This window comes from Capra hircus, chromosome 2 (genome assembly GCF_001704415.2).
Source record: "Capra hircus breed San Clemente chromosome 2, ASM170441v1, whole genome shotgun sequence".
NCBI classification, from domain to species: Eukaryota; Metazoa; Chordata; class Mammalia; order Artiodactyla; family Bovidae; genus Capra; species Capra hircus.
The window spans coordinates 37634695-37661354 of NC_030809.1; the positions used below are offsets into that span (position 1 = coordinate 37634695).

The window sequence follows — 26660 nt, forward strand, 5'->3', positions numbered from 1 at the left end:
TTTAGCTTTATTCCTTTCCCGGTAGAGTTTCAAGAGTTCTTTGCTATACACTCCCAGCTTGGGAGGCAAGGGAAGCCATTTAGATCTTTAGGTGCCCCGTTAAGAACCTTTCAGTGTGCCCGTGCACACAGCAGACAGTGTAGAGAAATAGCAGGCATGGAAACCCCTTAAGATCAAATCTGAAGTCCAGCTATTAAATGATGGTAGGTGATGCCCCTGCCAGCGACTGAACCCATGCCCCCTGCAGTGGAATCATGGGATCCTAACCACTGGACCGCCAGGAAATTCCTATACTAGTAAATGTACTTAATCACAAATTGAGATTGTTTTCAAAAGTTTTTTTCAGAGATAACTCCAGATCAAAGACCCAGCAAGGGTTAACCTATTTCTGTTCAGTAGCTTGTTTTTTGAACTATCCTGAAGCACTAACAGAAGACAAGGTATTAATAACTTTTAAGTAAATTATGGTTAAATGAGGTAAGTTAAAATTCATCTAATAATTTGCTCGCATTTAAAAAATGAATAGGGACTTCCTTGACAGTGGGCTTCCCATGTGTCTCAGTGGTGAAGAATCTGCCTGCGACTGCAGGAGATGCAGGAGACATGGGCTCAGTCCCTGGGTCAGGACGATCCCCTGGAGAGGGAAACGGCAACCCACTGCAGTATTCTTGCCTGGGAAACCCCATGGACAGGGGAACCTGGTGGGCTACAGTCCATAGCGTCCCAAAGAGTCATACAGGATTGAGCATGTACACACACAGGTGGTGTCCAGGGATCTGTGGGGACTCACCAGAGGACATGACTCTCCCTGCCATCTGGGTTCTGCTCCCAGTAGATTTGTTCTAGGAGGGAGAAGATTGTAAAGTGCTTTATAAAATGGAAAACATGAAGCACTGGTGAGGTACTGTTATTATAAAGGATTAAGTGAGCAGATGAAGTCTTCTCATGTTAGAAATTAGCATTTAGTAGGAAAGATTGCTTCCCTTGCAGATAACAAAGTAAGAAAAGTAAACCCAAGGGATGGCTGATCTCAACTAGTGCCTTAAAGAGGGAATGAGGAAAAGTGCTAGCCCTCATTTAATTTCATTTTTTCCCACTCTTAACTATGATAATTCCCAAGGGAAATAATGATCGACTCACACTCAAAAAACGCACACAGGACTCCAGCAGCTTTAGTTCTAAAAGACATGACCCAATCTTCTATACCGACTCGCAAAGTTAATGAGGCTAAGATTGGCATATATTTCCTCTTTTCAAGTATTAGATAACATTTTAAATAAGAGGATGTGCAGCATAATCCCTAGAGTAATATTAACTCACGCTCTAAATGCAAGTTATTAAAGTGTTTCAAGATGCTGTTCCTCTGATCTGCCAAATTTATAGCCTCTGAGCTGCAGTTTTAGCATGTGGGTCTTAGTTTCTGCTGATGCCAGATATTTGAAAGAAATTGCTCTGGCCAGGTGTCTTTTCTTTGCAATTTGATATTCTTCTAACTAGCTCTTCATCAGAGCCAGCATTTCAGTGTCTAATTTGAGCCTTGACCAAGTGTCCTTCACCATCAGGAGAGGCATCTGTGCCTCCCACCCAGCACTGTTAGGACAAATGGAAGGAATCAGTGGCGTGGATCTCCACTGGGTCTGTGAGGGCCCTTCACAGTGATCACTAGATAGATGAATGCACCATGAATGTTGCCTGCTTTCTTTTTGCCTACAGTTTATAAGGTGCTGATGTCATTGTGCCGTCAGCGATCTTATTAATAAATGGCTGACACACAGGCTTGAAACAGCTGTAGGGTTTAGATATCACCAGTGTGCCTGAGTGAAGCACAGAGTAGGATGTAAGTGTTTGTAGGTAGATCAGAAGAACTGACAGCAGGTAAAGAAAGAGACATATATCTAAGCATTTGATTTTTATCCACAATACCAGGTGGCATGTCTTGTCAATTTCATTCCGTTAACTTTAGCGGTTAACACAATGCCAGGGTCATAGTTGGTGCTTAATAAATGTTTGTTGAATGAATGAATGGATGAGTGAAAGGGAAATAACCTGTCTTTTACTACTCTAGCTACCATCTGTGCAAACTAAAAAACAATAACAAAACTAGGCAGAATGGGGAAAGAGTGAGAATCCAACTCATTTCATGTCTCAAGGATGTAAAAGAGTTAATCACATCCCATTCCCTTCAACCTCTCATGCAATTGAGAAGTGAACACAGCAATGAGACAGGGCTCATACATAATATTCACTTTATACTTGGCAGAGTTGGATAAAGAGCATATCGTTTAGACCTGGACATAAAGTGGGCTTCCTCCTTCTTGCCCCCAGTTTAAACTTACCTGCTCTCATGTGCATGCATGCTCAGTTGTGTCCAATTCTTTGAGACCCAGTGGACTGTAGCCCACCTAGCTCTTCTGACCAAGGGATTCTCCAGGCAAGAATACTGGAGTGTGTGCCATTTCCTGCTCCAGAGGATCTTCCTGACCCAGGGATCAAAACCCAAGTCACCTGCATCTCCTGCATTGTCACGTGGATTCTTTACCACCATGCCAGCTGAGAACTCCCTAGACTTAAAGAGCCTCTGGACAGCCAAAGAGTGGATAACAACATGAAAACAGGATTGAGGAGAAGAGAGACGTCCTGATGTGGGGAAGGTTTTGCTAACCCTCCTCAGAGGAGCCAGTGAGAGAGGAGAGAGGCAGGAGATAGGAGGAGGAAGAAGAATATGGTTGCCTCTGTATTTTCTGTCCCTTTAGATCAGGCATCAGTGATGAGACAAAGCAACTCATTCAGCACTCAGAATCACAGACTAATGGGGTTTGCGCATTTATTGAGTAGTTACTGGGTGCTGGAGACTGTTGTACTGATCAGAATGATTTACAATAGCTATGGAGTAGCTGGGCTTCCCAAATGGTGCTAGTGTTAAAGAACCTGCCTGCCAATGCAGGAGATGTAAGAGACATAGGTTTGATCCCTGGGTCTGAAAGATCCCCTGGAGGAGGCATAGCAACCGACTCTAGTATTCTTGCATGGAGAATCCCATGGACAGAGGAGCCTGGCAGGCTATAGTCCATGGGGTCACAAAGAGCTGGACACGACTGAAGCAACTTAGCACGCGCACACACACATATATGGAGTAGCTACTGGTATTTCCATTCAATATGTAAAAATGCTCAGGCACAGAGAGGTTTAGTAAGTGGGGTAAGATCACACAGCTAGGAAGTAGCATAGATAGGCTTCAATATCAAGCAGTGATTCATGAACCTGAATTAAGTTACTCTTAATAACTATTGTGTTAAAGGATTTATCACCTATTAAGGTAGTCTAAGGCCTACTGGGTGGCTCAAACAGTAAAGAATCTTCCTGCAATGTGGGAGACCCAAATTCTATCCCCAGATCAGGAAGACCCCCTGGAGAAGGGAATGGCAACCCACTCCAGTATTCTGCCTGGAGAATCCCGTGGAGAGAGGAGCCTAGTGGGCTGCAGTGCATGGGGTCACTAAGAGTCGGACACAACTGAGCGACTAACATTTTCACTTTTCATGGTAGTCTGAATAACAGAATAGGAGCACTTCCTAATTTGACAGTTAGGAAGCAGTACACTGCAGGGCACTGAGGGAAGGAAGGAGGAAAGTATAATATCCCCCTTTTTAAAAATTTTAATCCCTTTTCCTGTTTAGCTCTGGAAATAGATAATGGAGAAAAGAAGACACCTCTTCAGTGTGCTCATTTGCCTTTTTTTATTTGCAATTCCACCTCTTCATTTGGGTCAATATTTTTAAATTAAGGATTTAAAGTCACAGCTAGTTTCCTCCTCAGGTTACCTGTATTAAAAGTACTGGAGTATTTGGAAAGCCGGCACTACGCCCAGCTTTAACCTGAAGATGGACTGGATGTACTAGTCAGTGCAGTGTTCACATCCAGGCTTTGCGGAGAATAACTTCAGGGACTGGGAGCCCTGCACTAAAGACACTGTCATTTTGTTGAAGAAATGGAAACACACGCTCAAAACACACGCAAGTTTAAGATAATTATTAAAAATAATGCATTAGAAAATACCAGCCTGCTTAGAAAGCAGGTGATCATACTATATGGGGTTATTTAGAGAAAACTTTCATTTCTCATATTTCCATTAATCTGAATGAAAAAAAAATTGATGAGCTTTAAAAATTTCAACTGGGGAACAGTTTGTTTGAAACTTAGGGTGAAGCAACCCATCCCCCCTCCTTTAGGAAGGTCTTGTCTCGGTATCACTCAAAACTACTAAGACCCATTCTTGGGTGTTTACTGAACATCTCCAGTGGTTGCAGCAGTATCCATAATCTGAGCATGATTTTTCCCACCAGAGCATACATGAAGAAGAGTCTTCAAAAGTACCTAACCTATAAGGAAATAACTTGCAGGACTGAAGTACCATGGCAGAGGTTTTTATATCAGTGTAGGCTGGTTGTAAAATAAATGAATAATGTTAAGGAATAATCTCAAATGCATAATTACAGAGAAGTGCTTTGAGAGCTTCATACATCTGTGGAGATTTTTATCATCTCCATAGCCATTTGAGATGCATCAAGGTCTTGATTGGTCAAGATGAATACGACTAATGATCCCTCAGAAATTCAAAGGCTTCCTATTAATTACCTCTCAACAGCTGGCTATATTTATAGTACTGCTGGGGATAAGCAGCTGAGTAAGGAAATTGCAGATTTAGAAGTATCCCTAAACAATTCACCCTCCCTTGCCAGAGTTGTAGCTATGGAAGGAAACAAAATAGAAAAAAATCTGGTGCAGAGCATCTATACTGAAAGCCAGGATGGATTCCTTTACAGCAAAGTTTCATTTGTTTTTTGTCTTTCAAGTAAATTAGTTTTCAACAGTTTAAAGCCAAGCGATTCCTGGGATGATCTGTGAGCAGTGCCAGACATCCTGAACTTTTTATATAAACAAGGACATCTGTCCGTAATGCAGTAATGTCATTGAACCTTTCTGCAGTGATGAATCTGTTTCTTTGCTGTCCATTCAGCAGCCACTAGCCATATGTTAATTACACTAGCCATATGTTAATTACATTTCCAAGTGTTAGAAATGTGGCCAGTGTGACTGGGAAACTGAATTTTAAATTTGTTCATTTTAACTAACTTAGGTTTCTGTAGATACTTATGGTTGCAGACTGTCATAGTGAACACTGTAGTTTTGAGCCACCAGACAGATTCCACAAGTTATTAGATCAAAGTATAGATATCTGGGTTTCTACTGGCCTCTGAGATCACAGGAGATACGTAGGTTCTTTTTTTCTATTTTCTGGAGGACGTTTGTCCAACCTCTCTTCCCTAAACTCAGACCCATGCATCCTGCTGCCTACTTGATATCTCCACTGAGATGTCTAATGAACATCTCAGAACTGACCTGTCCAAGATTTGGCTTCCTCTTTCTGCCACTTCCCCACCAGGCCCTGTGTCAGGTGCTCATTCATATCTGGTTGTCCCTCTCCTTCTTGGTTTCCAGGAGGGTTAGACCTCTCAGCTTCTTTCTAGTTAGGTGAGACCACCTCTTCTGGTCCAGGGGCTGCACGTGGAAGCAGCATGCAATTGCTGGCATGATGCCCTGCAGTACCCTTCATGTTATGTATGTCCCTAGTGAAGTCCTATATGTTCAGTCCCATCTTGCAGAACCTAGACTAACACGTATAGCTAAATATATCTTTGAAAAATACTGTTTTTGAATACTCCTTCTTCACATAAATTGACAATAGATTAGCATTAAATCTATATTTCTGTGTCTAGTTTTTAACAATTTGAAGCCCCAAGGAATCCAGTCTTACTAGCCAAGTCATCCCCTAGTCCTCTTGTCCACGTGGATTTGCTTAGATGATTCCACGTGCTGGGAGCAGTCTCTGCATTTGCTTTGTGTCAAGCTTAGCACAAATGAAGCTTCCCTTTCAGTCCACATTCTGCCCATACCTACTTCCTGATGATAATTTTTTATCTCTGGGGTAGAAGAGGGTACTGTGTCCACCTGTCTGTTCCTTCTCCATCAAGTCAGCGTCCGAGGCTATGAATAACTACAGAATTAACATGGGATTTCTAAAACAATTACTGACTTACCATGCTTAATTCTAAAGGATACTTTACTGATTCATTTTTACTGATATTATTTAAATGTGTCTGATTTTACTTGTAAACTAGAGATGGCAGCCCAATAACAACTTTCCTGTACCCTTTGGGAAATAAAGACACCATCTAGAGTAGGAATGGTCTCTTGTTCCTGAAGAAAAGTACTCATTGCTTAACAGAATTAGAATATTATCCCCAATACTTCTTATAAAGTCACCTTTAATGACTTGAAGATTAATGGGAAAATAATGGATTAGATTTTGCTTTACTAATAATCTCAGTGTATTCATGTGGATTATTTTCTCTTTTAAAATAGGTCAGTATGTTTCCTAACCAGATAGTCAAAGTAAGACCAAAAAGCATTAGCTTTCATAGTTTAGTGACAGTGGTTATCATGGAGTGGACCAACTAAAATAATAGAAGAATATTTTAACTTAAAGTTTATATCAATGAAAACTTCATCCAGATTCATAAAAGGTGGGGCAGTCTTTCCTTTTTCTTAAAAACGTAATTCTAAAGTCTAAAACAATCTGGAGCATATTTTTACGATTAACTGCAAGCAAATTTTAAATCTCATTTCGGTCTTTTCGGGTCTAGAATTTTCTTCTAGAAAATTCTACCTTTTCATGAAAGGGTAGAAAAAGGAAGGAAATCTTGATTATTCTACCATTTGCTTACCAAACAGTAGGTAAGCAAGGACATTTTATCTGCTGCTCAAATTTGAACCCAAGGATATTCTTGATTATGTAACATATTCTTTGATTGATGAAAACATTAAAAAGTTTAAACTCCATATATCATCCTGCATTGAACCTCATGACCAGTTCTGATGGGTGTTATCCTAGAAACCACTAAAAAACATTTCTTCTCATTAAATGTCCGTTAGGAATTGGAATCATATTTGGGGGTTAGTTTTTGAAAGGATACATCTGTAGTCTTCCCTCTTAAGTGGCCCTCCCCTGGAGGCGTTTGCCATCTCAGAGGATGGCACCATCGCCCATCCAGCCATTGAAGTTAGGGAGTCATCTTGATCTTTCCCTCTCAGTCATTCCCCAGCAGGTGCTGTTGACTTGTACCTTCCAGACAGGTATCTTTCCCATTCAGTCTCACTTCATCTCTGCTACAGCTACTCTGCCTCTCATTTGTACTCCTCACCGATCCTCCTAACTGCTCCTCCTGCATCCACTGTTCCATATATTCTTTTCCAAATCTTACAGTGCAATTGCAGTGAAGTTTTTCTTTATAAAATATTTTAATTTATTTATTTTTAACTGAAGGATAATTGCTTAATAGTATTACATTGGTTTCTACCAAACATCAACATGCATCAGCCATAGGTTTACCCATGTCCTTCCCACTTGAACATCCTTCCCACCTCCCTCTGCAGCGAAATATTAAAAACACAAATTTAGTTGTGCTCTTAAATAGTGCTTTTCAAATAAAACCGCAAATCCTTAACTGGTTTACAAGACCCTGTGTGGTCTACCTTCTGCCTACCTCCTGAGCTTTGAAGAGAGCTGTGTTCTTTAGGATTAGGCTTGCTTGCATAACGGGAACACACCTAAAATAACAGTGGCTTTAACACAACAGGATTTCTGTCTTGTGTAGGATAGTCATGGTGTGGCACCTTCACAGTCCTCTGGGTTCTAAACTTCTTTGATCTTGATATGTTACCATCCTCATCACAGAACTACCACTTCATGGTCTAAAATGGTTGCTTAGGTACACCATCACCTCTACATTCCAACCAGGAAAAAAGAAATAGCAGGTCTGCTCCCTTCAAGAACATTTTCTGAAGTTACCCCTGTTATTTCCACTCTGTCTCATTGGTCAGAACTTACCCATGCACACGTTCTTACACATACTATTCTGGATAACCGTGTGCCTAGCTAAAATCCAAGGCATTATTGTTTACAGAAAAGGGAGATAAATTTCGGGGTTCCATTTAGCTGTCTCTGTTGCAAGAGTTAAATCCTTATTTTCTGCAGTGAAAGGTGAATCAGAAGTATTTGATGAAGAAAAATCAAGAGAAAGCACATAGCATATTATTGGAAATACGGAGGCAGATACTACAGGAAATAACTAAAATTATTGAAAGTGGTTGCTTCTGGGAGGCAGGAATAGAAGTAGGCCAAGAGACTGCCAATGTATATTAAGCGTAGCAGTACTGTTTGACTTTTTCCATGAAGAACACGTTTATTTTGATTTAAGAATTCCATTTGAAAAGAGAGTTTAAAAGCCTGGATTGAGGCCAGGGTTGTGAGGAAATGTAAGGACTCGATGAGTTTACCCTGAGAGCGTTGAGGTTGTATCTTTTATTTCCCACCTTGCCGTATCAGTCAGCCTTCAGTTTTATGCAAAGATGATGTTGTATACATGACTGCTGTCAAAGGTTAGAAGATCGTAAGAATCAAGTTCAAGATGTTTGGTCACAGACAATTCCCTCATTTTTTCTATTATTAGTCTCCCTGGGGTATAAAATATTGATGAGACATTGAATATCTTTGACTCAATGCATCTTGCCTTATTTTCCTGACCTAGACGGATTTATGCTTCCCTGGTAACTCAGATGGTAAAGAATCTGCCTGTAATGTAGGAGATCTCGTTCAATTCCTGGGTCAGGGATGATCCCCTGAAGAAGGAAACAGCAGCCCACTCCAGTATTCTTTCCTGGAGAATTCCCATGGACAGAGGAGCCTGGTGAGCTAGAGTCCATGGGGACACGACTGATGACTACCACACACACACAGACTGATTTATAATAAGCTTGCCCAGGTAGATTTTTCTAATTGGCAGTAGCACTCCTTACTCGAACCCCTTTTGACGTTGAATGTCTCATAGCAGGGAAGAAGGTAGGTGGTGTAAACTACAAACCTAACAGAAGATTGCCTAATCAAAATATATGGACACAGAGGCCCAGAATGAAAACACAGAAATAGAACCTGAAGCTGTGGAAAGCTAATTTTCTGCTGATCAAAAAGAAATTTTAAAAAATTTCCATCTAAGTGAAGTATCATGAGACTTGTAAATGATTACGTTTTTTCACGAGAAATGCATCAAACTTTAAAATTGCACACACCTTTAATGAGTTTTGTTTGTTAAATGTTCAGTCCAAAAGGAATTGTTGATAATGAAAGACAAAGGTCTAAAAAGGAAAACAATCATTGGGCTTGTATTTAATCACTTTTCATTTTCTCGGATCTCAGTCATGTCATTATCTGGCTTTGGTGCCTGCATAACTTAATTAGGGGAGTTCAGGCAGTGATGGGAATAGGAGGGCAAAATCAAAGAGTAACAGTTTAAACAGATTGTGCAGATGCCTGGTGTGGATGGAGATGAAGCCTATTAAGAACCTAATTCTAGAAGAAGCTCTTGACGTTGATCATTTGTGAAAAGGAGATTTTTTTTTTTCTAACCCATATGCGTGGTTTTGTACACTTATGTCTACAAACCTTAAGTATTGGTACGTCTGATCAGCAGCTTGTGGAATTACTAACACCAGGCCACTTTGAAAGAGCAGACAAGGTTATTAACTTTGGCAGGAAATGAAAATTTGGCCTTAATATACATGCGAAATTGAATTGTCTGTAGCACAAAGCTTTGGAGGTTACCCATGCAAAATGAGAAAACTATCTAAATTTAAAATTATCCTCAGTACAGTGAAAAGTAATTTTGCAAACTGCATTTTTACAGCCCCAAAATCCATGAAGAGATTGGCTCTATTAATTTAGATTTAAACAGAGGCCCTGTATCATCTAAAAATGGTAAATGAGATGGAAAATGTACTTTAAGGGAAGAAATGAGTTTCTGGAAATGCTGCAGGCAGGCAGGCTCTCTACCCCACCTCTCTGAGTCTGCCCTGAGACCAGTCGGCTTCCGAGAAAACGCTCTATCTACTGTGACAGGCATTTGGAATGAGGACATGCACATAAGGCCTCAGTTACATATAGCAGCCTTCAAGAGCAGGATAAGAAGCAAATCAAAGCCCAAAGCAAAAGTTATTGGCAGCTTTTCTAGTATAGTTACTAAAGTGGCTGGGTCTTAAACAGGGTTAAAAAAAATTTGAGAAACTGAATTTATTTTCTTAGATCTCAAAAAACTTAATAGTTTTCATATAATCCCTGCCTGGAATGGTACTGGGATGGAGGATTTGGTTATTACTCTACCTACCTTCTCATGCAAAAAATGATCTTGTATACAAAGAAAAATTGAGTTTTTCATTCCCCAGTCTTTGAATTTTTTCAGCTCATAAGAACAAACATTTCTTGTTTATTATTAAGGAAATTATTATTTGTAAAATAGATAGGTGATGATTGATTATACCAAAAATTGGTGACGTATAATTTTTACTATCAAAAACAATACATCAGGGGCTTCCCTGGTGACTCAGTGTTAAAGAATCCACCTGCCAAAGCAGGAGACACAAGTTTCAACCCTGATCCGGGAAGATCCCACATGCCATGGGGCAACTAAGCCCATGCACCTCAGCTCTTGAGCCTGTGCTCCGGAGCCCGGGAGCCACAGCTACTGAGCCCAGGTCCACAGCTACTGAAACTCAAGCGCCCTGAAGTCTGTGCTCCACAGCACAAGACGCCACCACCATGAGAAGCCGGTGCACTGCAGCTAGAGAGCAGCCCCCGCTCGCCGCAGCTGGAGAAAGCCCCATGCAGCAGTGAAGACCCAGGACAGCCAAAAATAAATATATAAAACAGGGGGACTCTCAAAAGAAAAAACGAAGACAGTAGCTGGAGTGTAACAAGGGTTCATAGTAAACTTGGGTTGAGAGTTCTTAGAGTTCCTATTTTAATTTTGAATTGATGAGGAAACTGAGAAAACATGAGTATTTTCCTACTGCTCTTAGAGCTACTTGGTAATAAAGCTGAGTCTAGAACTAAGGCCATCTGAATTTCCAGATAATTTATATACTTGCTGTTAGCTTATCAAAAATCAACACTGCTGAGTAGACGATACCCCAGAATTATACGGTCAGCTGCTCTTTCCTTATCTGTACATGATCTTCTTTTTGCTTTTCAGGTATTGCTGTGCTTTACTTACACCTCTACGATGTGTTCGGGGACCCCACCTACCTACAAATGGCACATGGCTACGTCAAGCAAAGCCTGAACTCCTTGAGCAAGCATTCCATCACCTTCCTCTGCGGGGACGGGGGACCACTGGCAGTGGCTGCTGTGGTGCATCACAAAATGCACAATGAGAAGCAGGCGGAAGAGTGCATCACCCGGTAATCATGTTTCTGAGAATTACTGTCTAGACATTTTGCCGTAACTCTGTGTGTGTTAGCAGAAAAACGTTTTATTGAATTTACTTTTCTCTCAGCAGTAAGATTTACTGCTGTCATTTGATCAATTCTGACATTATTCCTGAGTTGCAGGTAAGAAACAACCGTTGTAATCCTTCTTCATTGCAAGATGTGATGACACCGACATGTCCGAGATCGAACGTCAGTCCCTTGCCATAAATGAGATCGAAGGCCTAGTCATGTGATTACTAGTCCAGGGCGCTGTCCAGGACCAGGGACTGGAAGAAATGTGGTGCATGTGCTCTGGTGGGCTGGGAGAGGCCTCCCAAGGGATCGCAGAGCCAAAATGGCTCTTCTTTCAGAAATAACGACTTGCAAATCCAGTTTCATTTTAGTATAAATCAGGGCAGCCCTGAGAAGCTTGTGAATCATGAAGAATTATGAAACTTTTATACCAACAAATTACAGTTTTTGCTTTAGCAAAGTGTGTTGAACAGTTTCAGAATTCTACCAAGAAATCTGTCTGCCATGCAACTCCACATGCTATACTGTTAAAGTGAAAGTCGCTCAGTCATGTCTGACTCTTTGAGACCCCATGGACTATAGTCCATAGAATTCTCCAGGCCAGAATACTAGCATGGGTAGCCTTTCCCTTCTCCAGGGGATCTTCCCAACCCAGGGATCGAACCCAGGTCTCCCGCATTGCAGGCACATTCTTTACCAGCTGAGCCGCCAGGGAAGCCCAAGAATACTGGCGTGGGTAGCCTATCCCTTCTCCAGGAGTCTTCCCAACCCAGGAATTGAACTAGGGTCTCCTGCATTGCAGGCGGATTCTTTACCAGCTGAGCTACCTGGGAAGCCCAAGGCTCCCCCCTAAATATTCTAACACACAGTTCAGTTCAGTTCAGTTCAGTCGCTCAGTCGTGTCCAATTCTTTGCGACCCCATGAATTGCAGCATGCCAGGCCTCCCTGTCCATCACCAACTCCCAGAGTTCACTCAGACTCACGTCCATCGAGTCATTGATGCCATCCAGCCATCTCATCCTCTGTCGTCCCCTTCTCCTACTGCCCCCTATCCATCCCAGCATCAGAGTCTTTTCCAATGAGTCAACTCTTCGCATGAGGTGGCCAAAGTATTGGAGTTTCAGCTTTAGCATCATTCCTTCCAAAGAAATCCCAGGGCTGATCTCCTTTAGAATGGACTGGTTGGATCTCCTTCCAGTCCAAGAGACTCTCAAGAGTCTTCTCCAACACCACAATTCAAAAGCATCAATTCTTCGGCGCTCTGCTTTCTTCACACATCCATACGTGACCACAGGAAAAACCATAGCCTTGACTAGATGGACCTTTGTTGGCAAAGTAATGCTCTGCTTTTGAATATGCTATCTAGGTTGGTCATAACTTTTCTTCCAAGGAGCAAGCGTCTTTTAATTTCATGGCTGCAATCACCATCTGCAGTGATTTTGGAGCCCCGCAAAATAAAGTCTGACACTGTTTCTACTGTTTCCCCATCTATTTTCTGTGAAGTGATGGGACCGGATGCCATGATCTTTGTTTTCTGAATGTTGAGCTTTAAGCCAACTTTTTCTCTCTCCACTTTCACTTTGATCAAGAGGTTTTTTAGTTCCTCTTCACTTCCTGCCATAAGGATGGTGTCGTCTGCATATCTGAGGTTATTGATATTTCTCCCGGCAATCTTAATTCCAGCTTGTGCTTCTTCCAGCCCAGCGTTTCTCATGATGTACTCTGCATAGAAGTTAAATAAGCAGGGTGACAGTATACAGCCTTGACATACTCCTTTTCCTATTTGGAACCAGTCTGTTGTTCCATGTCCAGTTCTAGCTGTTGCTTCCTGACCTGCATATATGTTTCTCAAGAGGCAGGTCAAGTGGTCTGGTATTCCCATTTCTTTCAGAATTTTCCACAGTTTATTGTGAAAAAGAACACAGAGAGAGTTGCAATTCCAGCAAAGGTTTTTGTTCTGTTTTGTTTTGTTGTTTCACAAACCTGACTTTTCAGAGCAGTTTTCAGTTCACAGCAAAACTGAGAGGAAGGTACAGAAACTTCCCGTACATCCTCTGTGCTGTACACGCAGAGCACCACCGCACCCCCCACCATTATCAACATCCTCCACAGAGCACACTAGCTGCAGCTGATGAACCTGTGTTGACACATCATACACCCAAAGTCTGTAGTTTACTCTTGGCTTTGTACATTTTATGGGATTGGATAAGTGTATAATGACATGTATACATCATTACAGTATCATACAGAGTAGTTTCACTGCCCTTCAGATCCTCTGTGCTGTGCTTATTAATCTCTCCTCCCTTCTTCCTATTGTTCTTTTTACCATCTCCATGGTTTTGCCTTTTCCAGAATGTCATAGAGTTGGAATCATATAGTATATAGCGTTTTCAAATTGGCTCCTTTCATTAATAATATGCATTTAGAGTTCTCCATGTCTGTTCATGGCTTGATAGCTCTTATTTGTAGCACTGAATAATATTCCATTGTCTAAAGGTACCGTAGTTTATGTATTCATTCACCTATTGAAGAACACTTTGGTTTCTTTCAAGTTTTACCAACTATAAACAAGGCTGTGAAAAACATCCATATTCAGGTTTTTGTGTGGACATATGTTTCCAGCTTGTTTGCAATAAAATACCGAGGATCATAATTGCTGGATTGTATGATAAGACTATGTTTCATTTTGGAAAAAACTTAAACTGTCTTCCAGAGTGGCTGTACCATTTTGCATTCCCACCATCTTTGTCAGCATTTGGTGGTGTCAGTGTTCCAGATTTTGGCCATTTTAATAGATGTATATTGGTATGTCACTGTCCTAATTTGTATTTCTGTGATGACATATGTTGAGGGGCATCTTTTCATATACTTATATGCCTTTTTTTTTAAATTTTAAATTGGAGGCTAATTACTTTACAGTATTGTACTTGTTTTGCCAAATTACTGTTAGAATAGCATTCTATTCTAACAGCATTAGTATTTCTGGTTTTATTTGCTGAGGATCCCTCTGCTTTAGAGGTTCACAAGAAAGTCTCATTCAATAAATCACTATTAAGTTTCATAAAAATAAATTGTAGTAGCCTTAAAAACTCAGCAATGGCCATAGGACTGGAAAAGGTCAGTTTTTATTGCAATCCCAAAAAAAACCAATGCCAAATAATGCTCAAAACTACCGCACAATTGCACTCATCTCACACGCTAGCAAAGTAATGCTCAAAATTCTCCAACCCAGGCTTCAACAGTATGTGAACCATGAACTTCCAGATGTTCAAGATGGATTTAGAAAAGGCAGAGGAACCAGAGATCAAATTTGCCAATGTCCATTGGATCATCGAAAAAGCAAGAGAGTTGCAGAAAAACATCTACTTCTGCTTTATTGACTATGCCAAAGCCTTTGACTATGTAGATCACAACAAACCATGGAAAATTCTTAAAGAGATGGAAATACCAGAGCACCCGACCTGCCTCCTGAGAAATCTATATGCAGGTCAAGAAGCAACAGTTAGAGTTGGACATGGAACAACAAACTGGTTCCAAATCAGAAAGGAGTACGTCAAGGCTGTATATTGTCACCCTGCTTATTTAACTTCTATGCAGAGTACATCATGAGAAATGCTGGGCTGGATGAAGCACAAGCTGGAATCAGATTGCCAGGAGAAATATCAATAACCTCAGATATGCAGATGACACCACCCTTATGGCAGACAGCAAAGAAGAGTTAAAGAGCCTCTTGAAGAAAGTGAAAGAGGAGAGTGAAAAAGTTGGCTGAAAACTCAACATTCAGAAAACTAAGATCATGGCATCTGGTCCCATCACTTCATAGAAAATAGATGGGAAAACAATGGAAACAGTGACAAGACTTTATTTTGGGGGGGCTCCAAAATCACTGAAGTCAGTGACTGCAGCCATGAAATTAAAAGACGCCTGCTCCTTGGAAGAAAAGTTATGACCAACCTAGACAGCATATTAAAAAGTAGAGACATTGCTTTGCCAACAAAGGTCCGTCTAGTCAAGGCTATGGTTTTTCTAGTAGTCGTGTATGGGTGTGAGAGTTGGACTATAAGGAAAACTGAGTGCTGAAGAATTGATGCTTTTGAACTGTGGTGTTGGAAAAGACTCTTGAGAGTCCCTTGGACTGCAAGGAGATCCAACCAGTCCATCCTAAAGGAAATCAGTCCTGAATACTCATGGGAAGGACTGATGCTGAAGGTGAAGCCCCAATACTTTGGCCACCTGATGCAAAGAACTGACTCATTAGAAAAGACCCTGATGCTGGGAAAGATTGAAGGCAGGAGGAAAAGGGGACAACAGAGGTTGAGATGGTTGGATGGTATCACCAACTCGATGGACGTGAGTTTGAGTAACCTCCAGGAGTTGGTGATATACAGGGAGGCCTGGTGTGCTGCAGTCCATGAGGTCACAAAAAGTCGGACACGACTAAGCAACTAACTGAACTGAACTTATATTCTATGTATAATGTCAGCCTCTCTCAAAATATGTACACCCAAATAGTAATAGTTTCATAAGTGATGAATGTTATTAGGTATTAAATGAAAACAAGATTTGTGTATTCAGATGCAGTGTGGAAATACTAATTAAAATTATATGCGTGCTTTTACTGGCTGCTCAGAGTCTTCAGTAGCTTTTAAACTCACGGGAAACTCAGGTGACTCTAGGGAGCAGAATTTGCCACACTTGTCTCAGGCAATGTCAGGACATCTTAGGGTCTATTGTTCTAAGAAACACTCTTTGGGGAAGAATACCATTTATTAATACTGGATTATTATATAACACTTGGAATAAAATTTGTTTTTTCTTGATACTTTGATATTAAAGGTGTTATTTATATCATTTTTTATGACATTTCAGCAATATTTTATTTATAGACTTAAGGTTAAAAATATAGAATGCAGGTGTATGATAGGAAAATACCTCTTTTGGGCCTCAGGTTTGATTTTTTAGATTCCTGAAGTTCATGGCAGACCAAAAAGAAACAGAATTATTTATAAATTACTTTCACATCTCCTCCCTTTTAAAGGAAAAATTTCAGTCTTTTCAGTGTAACTTCAGGAAATACAAAATTACTTGATGACATTGGTTATTTAATAAACCTGCTCACCTGTTTATTAAACTTGTGATTACCAGGCTTCCCTGGTAGCTCAGTCGGTAAAGAATCTGCCTGCAGTGCAGGAGACCTGCGTTCGATTCCTGATCCGGACGATCCCCTGGAGATGGAAATGGCAGCCCACTCCCGCATTCTTGCCTGGTAAATCCTGTGGACAGAGGAGCCTGGTGGCTACAGTCCATGGGATTGCAAGAGTTGGACACGACCTAGCGACTAAACCACCACCCCCACTTCCTTGTTTTACTTTGTGCCTAACCTTCAGCTCATCACGCAGTCCTTTTGTGTCCAGAGACATTCATATTCTCCATGTGCCATCCATGTAGTCCACTGCCAGCACTGTATTTCAGCTTACCATTCCTGTATTTTCTTAATATAGCAGTCTCCCAGAACCATGATCTTGAGCTTTAGAAACCAAAGGGCCTTTGGGATTAATCCTTAGACAAATTGAAATCCAAAGAAATCAGTGTTTCCCTAAGGTAGGGCTTCTTAGCTTTGGGATCTTGAGAAACTTAGGGCTTCCGGGGGTATATAGAAAACTCCTGAATTATATTCAGTCTGGAGAGAACATTTATACTTTTCTTGGAGAGGTCTGTGACTCCCCGAAAGGAATGTGTACACATAGGTGTGTTCTTGTTCAAAGCTGTCCGGCAGTTGGCTGAGGCAAGTGGAGAGGAAGCTAACAAATAGTGCCAGTTCTTCCTACTGCTTGATTCATACAGGCAGTATAATTCAAGCATACTTGTTTTCTCCCTTCCTTCTACACAGGGATAGTTGGTGCTACTACATGAATAAAGAGCATTGCCTGTTTTATGCCCAGTTAAGTGACTTAGCCTCACACACAGCATGCTTTCAAGCTAGTACTCAGAGTGACAAACTTTGGATTTCTGGTCAGATAATGTATACCCTTTCTCCTTTGTAGCGATGAAGAAGAAAAGGACTTCTTTTTTAAAAGTTACAAACCTTTTGATGATGAAAGGCAAAAACTCTTCCCAGTAACACACTGGGGAAATACTTCTAGGAGTGGAACAGAATTATCCTGTTTTTATGTCTTTATTCTTGCTTCAGTGACATTCCAATGACTTGTCTCTTCTAAAGATCGGTTGCTATTAATATCCACATAGCAAAACAAATAAGTGGAGCTTCAATGATGTGCTTCTGGGTTTGAGAGTTTCTGAAAATACATAAAATAACCATTATGATCAATAAATGCTATCATTGCTTCATTTTGTCTTAATAATATAGCATCTAAAGCATGATGTTAAAAGTCCTAGTTTTAGTAATTGTTTTAGTCTTTCCCTTTCTGACTTTTGTTTTAAATTTTTATTGAAGTATAGCATGTGTTAGCCACTTAGTTGTGTCTGACTCTTTGCGAGACCCATGGACTACAGCCCACAGGCTCCTCTGTCCATGGAATTTTCCAGGCAAGGATATTGGACTGGGTGGCCATTCCCTTCTCCAGAGGATCTTCCTGACCCAGGGATCAATCCTGGGTCTCCAGCATTACAGGCAGATTCTTATTGTCTGAGCCTCCAGGGAAGCACTTATTGAAGTATACTTGATTTTATATACATATGGGCTTCCCAGGTGGCTCAGTGGTAAAGAATCTGCCTGCTAAACAGGAGACACAGGTTCAATCTCTGGATCAGAAAGATCCCCTAGAGAAGGAAATGGCAACCCACTCCAGTATTCTTACCTGGGAAATCTATGGACAGAGGAGCCTGGTGGGCTACAGTCTATGGGGTTACAAAAGAGTCAGACACAACTTAGTGATTAAACGATTGTGTGTGTATATATATACACACACACACAACACACACACACATATATATATCTGTATATATATGAGTTCCCTGTGCTACATAGTATATCCTTGTTGATTGGCTATTTTATCTTTAGTAGTATTTATATGTTAACCCCAAACTCCTATTTAATTCCTCCCCGACCCTTTCCCCTTTGGTAAACATATGTTTGTTAACTGTGTTTGTGAGACTGTTTCTGTTTTGTAAATAAATTCATTTATATCATTTTTTAGATTCCACATATAAGGGATATCATATAATATTTGTCCTTCTCTGCCCAGCTTACTTCATTTAGTATGGTAATGTCTAGGTCCATCCATGTTGCTGCAGATGGCATTATTTCATCCTTTTTATGGCTGAGTAATATTCCATTGTATATATGTGCTACATCTTCTTCATCCATTCATCTATGCCTGGACTCTGAGGTGGCTTCCATGTCTTGGCTATTGTAAATAGTGCCCTATGAACACTGTGTTCATTTCAGTCCAGTTCAGTCGCTCAGTCATGTCCGACTCTTTGCGACCCCATGAATCACAGCACACCAGGCCTCCCTGTCCATCACCAACTCCAAGAGTTCACTCAGACTCACGTCCATCAAGTCAGTGATGCCATCCAGCCATCTCATCCTCTGTCGTCCCCTTCTCCTCCTGCCCCCAATCCCTCCCAGCTTCAGAGTCTTTTCCAGTGAGTCAACTCTTCCCATGAGGTGGCCAAAGTATGGAGTTTCAACTTTAGCATCATTCCTTCCAAAAAACGCCCGGGACCGATCTCCTTTAGAATGGACTGGTTGGATCTCCTTACAGTCCAAGGGACTCTCAAGAGTCTTCTCCCACACCACAGTTCAAATGCATCAAAGTTTTGGGTGCTCAGCTTTCTTTATAAAATACTTGAGATATAACCAATCACTCTAGGGGAATGATTTTTTTGTTACTTCAAATGCTTATTAAACATTTTTAGTATGTAGACTAAAGTTAGATAATATACATATGCAGGCATTATTTATACTTTACTGCTTTAAAAATAAATGTTTAAAATGGAAGGCATCATTCATTTTATAGTTGAGAAATTTGAAGTATAGAGATTAAATAGCATGTGTAGTATCATAAGCTACCTGATGATGAGATCATTTTTTTTTTTTTTTTTTGGTAAGACTAATGTCCTCTCATTACTCCTCTTTTCCAGAAGTCCCCTGACTCTCTCCCTCCTTGCTTTTTTAGTATACCAAAATCATTTTGTCAAGTTTCATCAAAACCTAAATCATTTTAAGAATTAAAATGATCTCACATTGAATTTATAGGATAATTTAGGGATAATTGAGATGTGCTTTCAAAATTTAATGTGATGAAAAATGTAAAATAGCATGGACATTTTCCCTCACTATCATATTTCCTCCCCCCCCCCCCCACCAAAAGAGAAAAAGAAAAAAAAATTCATTGTCAGAGTTCAGACGACAAGTATAGCTGCTTCTCTTTGCTCTTATCCCTCAGTGAACTCCACCTACTTTCTGGTTCCCCAAGGCTTCGGTTACCCTACTCAGCCACACACTTCCCCCGATTGTGCCTGCATCTGGAGGTTCAAGTGATGGGGGGGCTGGAAAGAGAAGTGAGGCAAAGGGCCTCCTGCCCCGTCAACATTCCTGGGACTGCAGCCTCTCCAATCTGTGTGGACAGGTCCCTCTCTCAGAATTTTGGCCCCTGTAGGCTCCAGTTGCCTTCACTTCTGCTGCCAGCATGAGATTGCTTGTGGCCTGGGGAGTGAATAGAAGAATGAAGTTTTTTACCAGTCTCTGCTGTTAAGGGTTCCCTTTCCTCTTCTTTTCTGAGACAGAACTGAAGGGCTTCTTCCAGGACTCTTTCAGCCCAGTGATGCACACTTCCAGGCTTCAAGCAGCACTGAGTTCAGGCCAGGGAAATAGCAGAGGGGAAAATGTGGTAAACTCACCACTGGTTTGGCAGTACACTCTGGTCATCCCCATTCTGCCGGCTACTGTTTACTTTTCAGGGTTTTTAAACAGCTTCACACATTATCTGGAGGTTTTGGACCTACTTGTGCTGTGAGAGGCAGGATGATATATGCTTACTCCATCTCGCCTGGGACCAGAACCAAAAATAACTCTTTTGGGTGGGAAGCTGAACTGAGTCTATCAATAGGGAACTAATAAATTATAATCATTCAGTGGAATACTATGCACCTATGATAAAGAAGATTACTCTGTGTGTGCTGATCAGGAATGATTGGCTAGATGAATTGTTAAGTAGAGTCACAAAATATTTGGGGAAATATGTTTATGAATAAGTTTATGTATTCTTATCTGTGCATAAAATAATTCTCGGAATATACAATAAATTGGTAACCAGGGTTATTTCTGAAAGGAAGGACTAGATGCTGGGAGACCGAGGAAACGGAGCCTGAGTGATCCCTTTGTGCTGTCTGTATGTGTAACTGATAGTGGTGGATCAGGCTGCTACAAACACTTCAGCCAGGCCAGATGACACATTTCAGAAGTAAACCAGGAAAGGCGATAACTGGGGTGCAGCAGGCATTTCATTTTATGGAAACGGATGGCCCTTTGAGTGTTGACTTTTGTCATTTCCTCAAACTGAATGTTATAATACCCAGTAGTTCTTGGCTTCTCGGATGTCAATTGCTGGTCTCCGGGTATACTGCCATGAGGGGCTAGGGAAACTGTAGGTGGTCCCAGCCATAATCATGTGTTCCTTCATTCTTTGAGTTTTTGTTTGTCACTTCCCTTGTGAACTGAAGAAAAGAAATGTAGTTGATGGTTAATCACTGACCCCTGATTACCCATTTATGGTCTGGCCCAGCCTACTTAATATTTAGAGTATACTAATATAATTTATATGCAAATATAATTAAATACATTTTATGTAAATATATTTAAATATTATATTTTCTATATTTAGTATAAATAATCCCACATATGTGTATATATATATATATATATATAACTCTCTATATATATTTGTACGTGTGTGTTTTAATTGTACCATTTTTAAGTAACCAATCCCTTTCACATTATCTTAGGCATGTATTTTTATTCCCAGGCTAATTCACTTAAATAAGATTGATCCCCATGCTCCAAGTGAAATGCTCTATGGACGAATGGGCTACATCAGTGCTCTTCTGTTTGTGAATAAGAACTTTGGAGAGGAAAAGATTCCTCAGAGCCATATTCAGCAGGTACCACGTTTTGTGCTTTCTGGCATCTTTTTAGGATCCCACTTCCTGTCTGCCTAAACTGTTGGTTTTGTTTCCCTCGTCAGCACATCCCAGGCAGCTGGCCGGGAAGGTGTATCTTGACCTCTGAAGGTCAGGCATGATCCCAGCACCACCAGCTTCACATGGGGTGCTAACCCTAACCCTAACCCTAGCCCTAACCCTGAAGGCAGTGACTCAGGGTAAGAAGTCCAGCTGCTCCATGTGAGAGTTCAGGGGCCATTCAGAGGAAGATAAGGGCCACAGCTGACCTCTGAGGTGTAGGTGTTCCTTCTGTTCCTGAGGGAGTTTTGCTTTCCTTTGACAGGTGAATTCTTATGAGCTGTAGTAAAAAAAGAGTTCAAAATCTTCCAGACTCTCCCTCCTTGAGGCAGAATAATCCCATGTGCTTCTCTGAGTACAGAGTCAAACTGTGCCCATTCATGGCCATAGGTGATGTCTAACTTGCCATGTTCCCCAGTACCTGTTAGCAAAAATCCCTTGACTCCATTCTAATTCCTTCCTTATTCTGGTTGGGTTTCTCTCTGTAGATTTGTGAAACAGTCTTAACTTCTGGAGAAGACCTAGCTAGAAAGAGAAGGTTCACAGGAAAGACTCCACTGATGTATGAATGGTACCAAGAATATTATGTGGGGGCTGCTCATGGCCTGGCAGGAATTTATTACTACCTGATGCAGGTAAGAGGTGGTGATGATGAAACTAGAATGTGGGTCCTACTCTACTATCTAGGGTGAGAAGACAAGTGCTCCAGCTCAGTTTTTTCATTCTGTCAACTGCCGCATCACTCTTCCGGTGATTACCTGGCCTAGACAAACAAGAGTAGTGCCTGCCAAGGGCTTCCCTGGTGCCTCAGTGGTAAAGAACCTGCCTGCCAATGCCGTAGACACAGGTTCGATCCCTGGGTCAGGAAGATCCCCTGGAGAAAGAAATTACAACCCACTATAGTATTCTTGTCTGGGAAATCCCGTAGACAGAGGAGCCTGCCGGGCTACAGTCCATGGGGTTACAAAGAGTCAGACACAATGCAATGACTTAATAACAACAGTGCTTGCCAAAATGTATTTGAAGTGTATTAATGTAAAAGGCACTGTGCTTTGAGATGATGTTTGATTTGTAGGTGACCACACTTGCCCACCTCATGCCACTTGTGCAGAGTAAGTGTTTGACCTGTTCTTCTATATGAAGTGCCCTCTGCTCTGCTCTGCTCTTTCAGCAGATGCCTTGAATTAATACTGCTCCTCATTATAAGGCACATCCATTGAAAGAAGTTCCAGGAGTAAGAACAAAATCAGTAGAAAACAAGGAAGGATCTGCTGCCTAAGGCGCAGTTAGAGAGCAAAACTAAGGAGCCTTTTCAATGGATTTTGTGTTATTTACCTGAAAAATAGCTGAATATGCTATGTTCCGGGGTTTCCCTGGTAGCTCAGCTGGTAAAGAATCTGCCTGCAATGTGGGAGACCCCAGTTCTGTTCCTGGGTCAGGAAGATCCCCTGGAGAAGGGATAGGCTACCCACTCCAGTATTCTTGGGCTTCCCTGGTGGCTCAGACAGTGAAGAATTTGCCTGCAATGTGGGAGACCTGGGTTGAATCCCTAGTTTGGAAGATCCCCTGGAGGAGGGCACTGCAGCCCACTCCAGTAATGCAGGAGACCCAGGTTCGATACCTGGGTCGGGAATATTCCCTGCAGAAGGAAATGACAACCCACTCCAGTATTCTTGCCTGGGAAATCCCACGGACAGAGGGGCCTGATGGGCTACAGTCCATGGGGTCTCAAAGAGTCTGACATGATTTAGCGACTAAACTATCACCTCTACTACTTTAGATGAAAGTTGTACCTGATTTGTCTAATGCTTCTCTTTGTGGTCCTTAAAGGTGCTTAAGGTAATAAGACCTTAGGAAACTTCTCTTAGCTCACATTCTTAAGCATTGGCTTTGGAAATTTTTATATGTATCTAGATAAAAATAAATATTGAAAATAATATGTATATAAGGTTCCAGATGTAAACTGATAATCTAATTTTGATTTGTCCCAGTAAGTGAAAAAATTGGCTGGAATCCAAAACCATTTAATGACTTCCAATTCATTTTGGTCATCTTTTCCTCTCTTTTTAAACCCATCCCTGAGCAAAGTGTCTGACAGGACTGAGTGACTAACACTTTCACTTTGAGTGTTAAAAAGGACTGTTTGTTTCAGCAAAACTAATAATTCCCATTCTTGTTCTTAGCCCAGCCTTCAAGTGAGCCATGCGAAGCTACATAATTTGGTCAAGCCCAGTGTAGACTATGTCTGCCAACTGAAATTCCCTTCAGGCAATTACCCTCCTTGTGTGGATGACAGTCGTGATCTGCTCGTCCACTGGTGCCACGGAGCTCCCGGGGTAATCTACATGCTCATTCAGGCCTATAAGGTAACATGAATTTTCTCATTTTTAGAAATAAGTTAGCAAACAGAATATAAAATTCTATCACCTTAATTAGTTTTCTGTATAATTCTTCAAGGATACATAGACAAACCATTTGTTGGACCTAAACTCACTTGGCTATATGAATTATAATTCATTCTCACAGTATCCTTTTATACCATAGCACACGTTATTTCACAGAACAAGGAACCACTTCACTTGACAGGTAGAGTAGCCAAGATCTATAGTCTTAGAGGCAAAGACAACATAAATATCCCAGGAGATCAATTAAAAATAGAAAAGATTCTCCCTGGACATTGCTGGTGGCAATATAAAATGGCACAGCTACTATAAAAAGCAGTTTGGCAGTTCATCAAAAAATTAAACACAGGATTAAACATATGCTCAAGCAATTCCACTCCTTCCGTTCAGTTCAGTTCAGTCGCTCAGTCGTGTCCGACTCTTTGCGACCCCATGAATTGCAGCACGCCAGGCCTCCCTGTCCGTCACCAACTCCCTGAGTTCACTCAGACTCACATCCATCGAGTCAGTGATGCCATCCAGCCATCTCATCCTCTGTCGTCCCCTTCTCCTCCTGCCCTCAATCCCTCCCAGCATCAGAGTCTTTTCCAATGAGTCAACTCTTTGCATGAGGTGGCCAAAGTACTGGAGTTTCAGCTTTAGCATCATTCCTTCCAAAGAAATCCCAGGGTTGATCTCCTTCAGAATGGACTGGTTGGATCTCCTTCCAGTCCAAGGGACTCTCAAGAGTCTTATCCAACACCACAGTTCAAAAGCATCAATTCTTTGGCGCTCAGCCTTCTTCACAGTCCAGCTCTCACAACCATACATGACCACTGGAAAAACCATAGCCTTGACTAGACGGACCTTTGTTGGCAAAGTAATGTCTCTGCTTTTCAACATGCTATCTAGGTTGGTCTTAACTTTTCTTCCAAGGAGTAAGCATCTTTTAATTTCATGGCTGCAATCACCATCTGCAGTGATTTTGGAGCCCAAAAAACTAAAGTCTGACACTGTTTCAACTGTTTCCCCATCTATTTCCCATGAAGTGATGGGACCGGATGCCATGATCTTCGTTTTCTGAATGTTGAGCTTTAAGCCAACTTTTTCACTCTCCTCTTTCACTTTCATCAAGAGGCTTTTTAGTTCCTCTTTAGTTTCTGCCATAAGGGTGGTGTCATCTGCATATCTGAGGTTATTGATATTTCTCCCGGCAATCTTGATTCCAGCTTGAGCTTCTTCCAGCCCAGCGTTTCTCATGATGTTCTCTGCATATAAGATAATGAGCAGGTTGACACTATACAGCCTTGCTGCTACTGCTACTGCTGCTGCCAAGTCCCTTCAGTCATGTCTGACTCTGTGCGACCCCACAGACGGCAGCCCACCAGGCTCCCCCGTCCCTGGGATTCTCCAGGCAAGAACACTGAAGTGGGTTGCCATTTCCTTCTCCAATGCATAAAAGTGAAAAGTGAAAGTGAAGTCGCTCAGTCATGTCTGACTGTTAGTGATCCCATGGACTGCAGCCCACCAGGCTCCTCCATCCATGGGATTTTCCAGGCAAGAGTGCTGGAGTGGGGTGCCATCCTCCTTTTCCTATTTGGAACCAGTCTCTTGTTCCATGTCTAGTTCTAACTGTTGCTTCCTGACCTGCATATAGGTTTCTCAAGAGGCAGGTCAGTTGGTCTGGTATTCCCATCTCTTTCAGAATTTTTCACAGTTTATTGTGATCCACACAGTCAAAAGCTTTGGCATAGTCAATAAAGCAGAAATAGATGTTTTTCTGGAACTCTCTTGCTTTTTCGATGATACAGCGGATGTTGGCAATTTGATCTCTGGTTCCTCTACCTTTTCTAAAACCAGCTTGAACATCTGGAAGTTCATGGTTCACGTGTTGCTGAAGCCTGGCTTGGAGAATTTTGAGCATTACTTTACAACAGAATGGGAAATATGCACAATTGCACTCATCTCACACGCTAGTAAAGTAATTCCACTCCTTGGTATATACCCAAAAGAAGTGAAAATGAGGTTTCAAACAGATATATGTACACCAGTGTTCCCTAGCAGCTTTGTTCACAGAAGCCAAAAAGTGGAAACAATCCAAGTGTCCATCAGCAGATAAATGGGTGGGCAAAATACGGTGTCTACATGCAACAGTATGATTTATCCCTAGAAAATAATTAACTTCTGATCCATACCACAACATGCATGAACGTTGGAAACATGATGCCAAGTGAAACACGCCAGAAACGAAAGGGCAGATCCAGTATGACTCCACTTACATGCTGTGATGGTTAATGTGAGATATGTGAAATAGGCATATTCATAATGAGAGAAGAGCGCAAGAGTTACCAAGGCCCAGAAAGGTGAGGATGATTACTTCATGGGTGCAGAGTTTCTGTTTGGGATGTTGAAAAGGTTTTGGAAATAGATAATGGTGATGGTTGTATTAATACAACATCAGTTCAGTTCAGTCTGTTAGTCATGTCCAACTTCGCAAACCCACGGATTGCAGCACGCCAGTCTTCCTTGTCCATCACCAACTACTGGAGCCTACTCAAACTCATGTCCATTGCATCAGTGATGCCATCCAACCATCTCATCCTCTGTCATCCCCTTTTCCTCCTGCCTTCAGTCTTTCCCAGCATCAGGGTCTTTTCCAATGAGTTGGTTCTTGGCATCAGGGG

The 26660-nt window shown here is 41.4% G+C and overlaps 1 protein-coding gene across 4 annotated transcripts in view; it reads left to right on the forward strand.

Annotated features, from left to right (window-relative positions):
• LANCL1 (LanC like 1) overlaps positions 1-26660 on the forward strand; it is a 48352-nt gene that overhangs the window by 11126 nt on the left and 10566 nt on the right. For all 4 annotated transcript variants that reach the window (XM_005676490.3, XM_013972477.2, XM_013972484.2 and 1 more), the window contains exons 4-7: positions 11142-11349; positions 21382-21517; positions 22084-22230; positions 23779-23961. In XM_005676490.3, coding sequence (XP_005676547.1) covers positions 11142-11349; positions 21382-21517; positions 22084-22230; positions 23779-23961 — 674 coding nt within the window. The remainder of the gene's footprint in view (positions 1-11141; positions 11350-21381; positions 21518-22083; positions 22231-23778; positions 23962-26660) is intronic.